This window comes from Camellia sinensis, chromosome 15 (genome assembly GCF_055761805.1).
Source record: "Camellia sinensis isolate YWXY chromosome 15, ASM5576180v1, whole genome shotgun sequence".
Taxonomy (NCBI): Eukaryota; Viridiplantae; Streptophyta; class Magnoliopsida; order Ericales; family Theaceae; genus Camellia; species Camellia sinensis.
In genome coordinates, this window is record NC_138975.1 from 101,814,776 (window position 1) to 101,823,124 (window position 8,349).

The 8,349-nt window shown below is 35.0% G+C and overlaps 1 protein-coding gene across 1 annotated transcript; it reads left to right on the forward strand.

Moving 5' to 3' along the window:
- Window positions 1-2,428: 2,428 nt before the first annotated feature.
- On the forward strand, window positions 2,429-8,286 carry LOC114269405 (putative myosin-binding protein 5). The gene is made up of 4 exons (XM_028210714.2): window positions 2,429-3,964; window positions 4,540-5,406; window positions 5,506-5,741; window positions 7,845-8,286. Exons 1-3 carry the CDS (start codon window positions 3,241-3,243, stop codon window positions 5,685-5,687), a joined length of 1,773 nt encoding a protein of 590 aa, XP_028066515.2. The 5' UTR covers window positions 2,429-3,240; the 3' UTR covers window positions 5,688-5,741; window positions 7,845-8,286.
- Window positions 8,287-8,349: the final 63 nt, after the last annotated feature.

The window sequence follows — 8,349 nt, forward strand, 5'->3', positions numbered from 1 at the left end:
CCGGCAATTCTGACTGCTCCTTGGTTAATACAATACCAATGCGTCGCTTACCGCATAACCACCAGTGCATCGCTTACCACACAATTACTAATGATGCCCACGCACCTAGGTTACATACCCGAGTGATGACATCACGGTCTGCCCCAAGGGAACGGGCTTCCAGGGATACTTTCCCTGTGTGAGACCCTCACTGCCACCCTTATGCGTCCTATTTCCGTTAAGCAACCAGAATACCTCCCGTGCCATGTTAGGGTTCGAAAACACACTTGCGCAAGACTTCCCAAGAATGGAACACATTCCATTATATCATACTCTTGAATCCACCGTTCATTATCTCATAAAATTTAATACAATGATCGCAACCCATTACTATCCCATTTGATTTCCCCTTTATTAAGTACATTATGTTTTCAGTTATAGCAAAGCATGGTCAATATAATTACGAATCCAAACTAAACAACAAGTAATTTATTCATGGTAAGGAAAATTTACAATTTATCATAGATTACATATCAAGACTAGAACATTCAAGAAACATAGAATATAAGAGTTGTAAGCCAAATAAGAGCATGTTAACACAAATTTCCAGATTTCCGGATTTGAACCAGTTTGAAAATAACTATGCAAAAAAAAGTTTTATTGGCCCTGAAGACCTGGCCTCATGTGAGTTGGTAGATAAATAAGTGTAGTTTCAAACCCAATTTACGAAAATAGGATAGGTATTTTATATTTTAAGATAATTCAGAATTACCAAGATCTATCCAGATTCATTGACTGTTATGCAAATCGGTTTTTCTCTCAAACCCCTCACTCTCTTGAGTTCAAACAAATTTTAGTTGAAATAAAACACCCAGATTAAGATTTTGACATAAAATTGGACTCAAGATTATTTTTTTGGAATTTTCTAAAAATAGATAAAGTTGACTATTTTTCTGGTTCAGTGAGTAACAAACTTAGAAAAATTGTTTAGGTTATAAAAATACATTCTTAGGTCCTACCAAAATTATCACATACTCTAGACATACCAAATATTACACCATAAAAACAGATTTTGAGTTTATGGAGTTTTGATAGAAAAATAAATTCAAGAGGGGGAAAAGATTTACTGTTGGAAATTTAAGAAAGAAAAAGAAGCACACTATTTCTTGATTAATACACATTTATACAAGAGTGTAGGCCTATGCTACAACATATATATACAAAGAACATGTATTAGGAGGGGAAAAACAAGTGGTAAAAGAACTTGAGAGAAGATGTGATGTATGCTTACCTTTGTTGTACAAGACTCAACACAATTCTTCATTTCCTTCTTCTTTTCTCTCTCTCTCTCTCTCTCTCTCTCTCTCTCTTTCCCTCTTTTTTTTTTTTTTTCAAGATTAGTCTCTCTCACTCCTCTAGTGCAAGGCTGAAAAATGTGTAAAATGAGGGGGGAGAAGTGTGCATATATGTAGAGAAGGATTGGAAGATTTCTTAGGGGCCAAGTTTTATAAAAATTGTCAAAGTTGCCATTATGGCTCTTTTCATCCATCACATGGTCAACAACTTGGGCTCCAAGACATATATATATATATATATATATACATATATATATATATATATATAAGATATTTGTATAAGATATTTGTATTTATAAACATAATATAATAGGCACAAGTACATTAATTAATAAAATATTACAATTAAGGGTTGGAATGAAATAAAATAAAAGTATATAGGGACCAAGTTTAAATTTATGAAACCTTGATATTTAGCATACAATATACTAGCCTTAGAAAATAGTTAAAATAAAAAATTTGGATCCTGTTAAATTAAAGTGCAAACAAAGGAGAGAAATCGAGCAAAAATGGCGTTACCGGGAATTAAGATTTTAAAGTGATGAATCTATAATCATAGGGTCTAATAATTAATAATATGGTTTTAAAGGTGATTATTAATCTACTGGGATCGATTAGGGTTTACTCGAATTAATCCGTGATGCTTCCCGATTCGAGGGTTTAAAACACAATTAAGCGAAAATTCAAGCGCTTTATTAAAATAAACTCAAGATTAGGGATTTAACGGTAATTACAAAAATTAGGATCTCTACACTCTCTCTCTCTCTCTCTCTCTCTCTCTCTCTCTCTCTCTCTCTCTCTCTCTCTCTCTCTCTATATATATATATATATATATATATATATATCTCTTTCTCTATGTTCTTAAAACTTAAAGGATGCTTTGGTATCATTTTCATTTTATGTCTTCATTTAATTTCTAGAAAATATAAAATCTTTGTTTGACGAACTGCTTAGAAAATTGTTGTAAAAATTTTACGAAAATATCCACTTTTTAAGAAACATAACAAAAGTTGATATTGAATATTCAAAAAGTACTTTCACTCAAAAATTAAAAAAAACCATGTTTGTGTTCAATCATTTCATCGTGAAAACACAGAAAACCTGTAACGAATGTGTATGTTATTCAAGCCACAATTTATAAAACTTCTCTCTCTCTCTCTTTCTTTTTTTTTTTTTTTAAAAAAAAATTATTTAATTCAAGAACAGATTTTTCAAATTTTTTAGCTTAATGAGCAACTTTTTCATCCAAATTCCATCCAACTAAAATTCAAGTCTATTAGGTGTTTTGCTTCTGTTAAATTTATAAAATAAAAAAAAATACCCAGTTCAATTATCAAGCCCCCCCCCCCAATGCATACTGCTAGCCATGTTCAAGAGTTGGGAGTGGAACACCATTATCTGCCAATTTCTAGTGCTACACAAAATGGTAATTCCACAACAATTCTAGAGATTATGTTTGGTTGGTTGGAAAGTGCTTGACAGACCGTTAATTCAGGTAATGTCTGCCTAAAAACCTCTATATTTGAACCAAAATGTGATGACCCTTTCTCCATATTTGGCCAAACCAACACCACCACCCAAAATTTCAAACCTTTGTATTGTTGAATTTCTCTCTCCTCTTCCTCTTACACACACACACACATAGAGAGAGAGAGAGAGAGAGAGAGAGAGAGATAATAGATACAGAGAGAGAAAGTGAGAAAGAGAGAGGTCATGATCAAGGTCTGGTTCTCCCCACCAAGGTCATGATCTGTCCCACCATCACCATTCTTTCTCCATTCTGATCCCTCCCTCTCAATCTCTTCCAATTGATACCCACTTGGCCTTTTTCCATAAACACAATCAAGAAAACACCAATCTTTCTACTTTTCAATTGTTTTTTTTCTTCTTTCCAGATAGATGTTACATGGCTTCACGATCATTCAAACGCTATGTCGAGCAAGAATGGGGAAGCTTCCCACATTTTGTGATCTATGCCTTTCTTGAATGGATAATGATATTGTTGCTCTTCATTGATGGATTTCTAGCATTCATTTCCAATGAATTTGCCAAGTTGTTTGAGTTAAACATTCCTTGTTTGCTCTGCACGAGGATTGACCACAATCTTGTTCACCGGAACTCCAATTTTTACTACAATGATTCCATATGTGAAGTACACAAGAGGGACATCTCCTCCCTCGCCTATTGCCACGTGCACCGGAAGCTCTCTGACATCCGGTGCATGTGTGAAGGGTGCCTCCTCTCGTTTGGGACGGAGAGAGAATCAGGTACCAACACATACAAATCCATAGTCGGGATTATGCACAAGGATATCGATAGCTTTATGGACAACGACGATATGATGAATTTGAAATCACTTGCGGGGAGGAAAGATGATCAATGGTGCTGTTGCTGTGGAGAGCCCTTGAAGGTGAGGCCCTTGGTGAAGGCTATGAATTGTAGTCCGTCAATGAATGCGAGCCTTGTTTCACTAGCACCTACTCCATCCCCTCGAGCACCACCGGTGGTGACCTGGAAAAATGAGGAAGTGCGTAATCTAGAACTGCCTCACATTCGTTACACGGAGCTCAAGTTTATGTCAGACAATGAATCAGAGCTTATGGAGGATGAAGATAGCTCAAATCTAGAAGGTGAGTTATCTTCTCAAGTATCTTATCTTCTTTACTTCTTCCTGCAATAGTTCAATATTACTACTTAACAAACTACTAAAGTTTTGAAAGTGTCCAAAATTTTTCGTTAACTTTTATGCTTTGTTTGAATCTAGAATTCGTTAAGGGAAAGAGGTAGAAAGAAAAATGGAAATAAACTATATATATATATTTTAAAATTTTTGTTTTTTTAGGCTAAGAAATAGAGAAAATATGTAAAGCCAATTCTCCAAAACAAAATAAAAACATTTCCCTTTCCTTCATTTTTAATATCAAATCTTAGATCCAAACATAGCATTGCTGAACGTAAATTATCCCATAACAAGATTTGCTCATTGGTTTCATGTATTATCGGAAATAGTACCATGATTTTTTCATTTTGTAACAATTGACGAATAGGTTTAAGTTCTTGCATTTTGTGTCTATTGCATTGTTTACTGAATATTATCGAGAGAGATAGAGAGAGAGAGCTTTTCACTACCATGGCACTGAATAATTTTTAATCAAGACTATGACATTGTCATGGAAATGATTTTTATTTTGATCTTGTCTAGCAGGTAGAGAAGACAACAAAACCGCTTCGGTGCCATTACTACCAGATTCTGAAGATATAACTGAAGAAGTTAAGACCCCTAACTTTACTAGAGGAAACAGGTTTTTTGGAATCCCACTTACGGATTCAGCATCAGCGAGTCCTAGGTGGGTTTCTAGGTTTCCTAAGAAGCTGCCATTCGATAAGGAGTTTTTTTCGGACTCTGTTGACACAAATGGCACAAATGAAGCAGACGGTGACTCCATTATGAATAAGTTGAAGAGACAAGTTCGTTTGGATCGTAAGTCACTAATAGCATTGTACATGGAATTGGATGAAGAAAGAAGCGCTTCAGCTGTCGCAGCAAACAACGCGATGGCTATGATCACAAGGTTGCAAGCAGAGAAAGCTGCAGTTCAAATGGAAGCTTTACAGTATCAGAGAATGATGGACGAGCAGGCAGAGTATGACCAGGAAGCTCTACAAGTGATGAAGGATTTGCTTATGAAGAGAGAGGAAGAGATTAAGGTTTTAGAGGCTGAACTCGAGACATATAGAGAAAGATATGGACAGATAACTAGACTAGGCAGTGATGAATGTGAAGTTGATGCTGATGACGATTACCAAGAGCTGAAATCGCAGTCTTTCTCATCCGTGAGTGAAAAATCTGATTGTGGAAGCAACAGTGGAGGTGATCATAATGGTGAAAATGAGAATAAGGAAAGTGGAAAGAGGAATCTTGATGAATCATCGTTAGATTTTGAAGGTGAGAGATCTTTTCTTTTTGGTCTGTTGGCAAATTTGGAGAAGAAATTCAATGAATCTTCAGATGATGGGATTATTCCTATCAAGTCTAACTCTGACATGGTAAAGTGTGAAGCTGAAGATATAGGTAACTTTTCTTTTTAGATTTTCTTTAATTTTGTTTGCTTGAATTATTTCCATCGAGTTATATAGTCTAGACGATTAAATGAATTTTGTGGGCTGGTAGGACTTGAAAATAAGGCCGTCCTGACAAGAGAAATGTCTCTTCTAAGGGAGAGATTGAGAGCAATCGAAGCAGATAGTGGATTCTTAAAGCATGCTGCTATGACACTCCACAGAGGTAGTGAAGGAGAAGGAACAAAACTTTTGACAGAGATAGCTCTTCATTTGCGGAAGCTTAGGCAGTAGTCAAAAGAGCCCTCGGAGGATATGGATGCATGACTTCTTTCATATACTTTCAAGGTACTTGCCCTACAATGTCTCTCTCTCTCTCTCTCTCTCTCTCTGTGGGTTGACATGCTCTAGCTTTCTCACTCTAACAATTCTTAATAGCTTTTCTAGAAAGAAGATAACAGATGCTGTAGTTGGGTATTGTATGAATATGTTTACATAACATACAGACAGTGCATATATATATATATATATATATCGGCTGCAAAAACAAGATGTCCTAGTATCATGTGAGACATCAAAACCTCTGATGTCCGGCATTGGCCTTGACATTAAGGGCTCAAGTATTGAACCCTATATTCTATGTTAACAGACTGTCAGACAGTAACTAGAGATATACGCTGGAGATTATGGGTTTTGAAGTATTACGTACGAATCAAGAAAATGCATATAATACTGCAAAATTGAGAGGCTTTAATTTGTAGTTAGCAAGTTTGTCTTGCTATTCTAAATGCGCATATGGGTAGTGTTTGTGTCTCTATGTCTTCACTTGTTCACAACTATATGTTCATTAATTTTGTTAGTATATTATTGTATATTAGTATATTAGTGTTAGCATCTTTAGTATATTATGTACATCTAGTAGTGTTAGTCATAATTGTTATCTATTATTGATTGTTGTATGTTATTGTATATATTACAAGGAGATGTGCACTCTCTTTTATAGAGAGGAAAAGATACATAGGGTGCCAATTAGCACCGAAAGCATAAAGCAAAGGGGGAATACTCATTATGAAAGCTAGACATAATGATACACTAACAATTATGACTAACACTACTAGATGTACATAATATACTAAAGATGCTAACACTAATATACTAATATACAATAATATACTAACAAATTTGATGCCTGCATTGATCAATAAAGTGCTTTTTTATGTATATTTCAACTTAGGCACAACGATATATGCTTGCTAATTTGAAGCATGAATTGATGAATGGAACTCTAGAAGAGTCATTTTTGGCTTAGCTTTCGTTAATTTCTTTGTGATGTGAAACAACACTTTGTGTTCTGTTACCCAGTCTACATGCCAAGTAAACTAGCATTCAATCATTTATATAATCAACTTTGTGTTTGCAGATTTCTTTTTTCCTTTCCTTTTCTTTCCCCCTATCTGTTTTAATATTAGATGTATATACATCTTGGCATTTGCCCGTGTTAGAAGAAAGAACATTAAGTCCCAGCTTTGAAGCTTCAAGGAGCTTTCAGTTCTCACTTCCTTGTCCTCTTTCCGTAATATTCTTCTAAAAACTTTTTATGATTAATAAATCAGTTACAAGCACTGAGACCATCTTGTTGTAGTTAAGTACTGCAACAACAATGATTTGTGTGATTTGAAGGGGTAGAACACCTAATTTACCATGAAAGTGAAGTGCAGGGTGTAGATTAAAATTTAGTATGTTGTGGGCCATATGCAGAAGGAATCTTGTTCGCATATTTTAATTATGGGTAAATTTCTGGGTAATTGTTTTTGGGCATGTAGCACAACTGATCATATAATGGGCCAGGGAAATTTATTAAAGAGTTGAGTTCACAGAATTTTGGCTCTTCACCAAGACTGTAAGTATTCTTAAATAAGCTAAAAGTGTTGCCATATATTTCTTAAAGATCAGAATCAGAGGGGTGCAAATGTCCTAATAACTTAACATTGTTCAAAATATCCTTCCTGCAATAATTCAGTTCTAATGTGCCTTCATATGGCATGGAATGTTAAATGAAGTGTCATTGTGTTCTATCCTAGTCGATTTGGATTTGATACTAACAGGATTAAGTTTTTTTGTTACATAATATGTTTAATCACTAAGACCTTAAAGAAATTGACATTAATGAACTTGGATAATTATAAATATCAAATGTCACGTACTTATGGAAGATAAAAGAGAGAGAGAGAGAAAAAAAAGAGTCAGTACTTAATAAATAAGTACAAAGTCAAGAATAACATCTTTGAATATAATTTTGTGGCATCCTTGGCAAAAGAGAAACTGTACATAATCTCTTTAACCTTTCATTTCATTTACAAACAAAATCATATTGCAGTTGCTCGTCTTTATATGTCATATTTTCACAGTAAATTGAAGTAAAAAATTCATGGCTCACCAACTTTTCTGCAGCCAACGGCATCCAAAGCATGCAGCTGTTGACATCTCCAGCAAGCTTTTCACCTACAATGTTACGATTTATATCAACTCAAGTTCAAAAAGCTTTGTCAAATTGGGTGAAGACTGAGATGATGGAAAATCTTTGTCAATTTAGGTGTAGACTAAGATGACAGCATGTACCTGTTTCTGCATGTGATCGTTAAACTTGAAACATCAGCACCTGGTTTTCTGTTGGAAGATTGACATCCCTTCATCAGAACAAGTGCGAAGCAGTTGGCGATTTTACAGAATGCGAAGTAAGGAGAGCCTGTAAACTTCATAGCTGATGTAACTAACTTCTGTGAACATAAAGTGGCTTATAGCAGCATGACAATTTCAAACTTCTGTTTTTCATTGACATTGTTGTACCATCCACAGATCAGATCTTTCTGATAAAATCAACTGATTTTTCTCATAGGGTGTGTGTACCTGAGCTTCATTTCTCATCTCACCCATACTCATGGATCATTGACCTGTG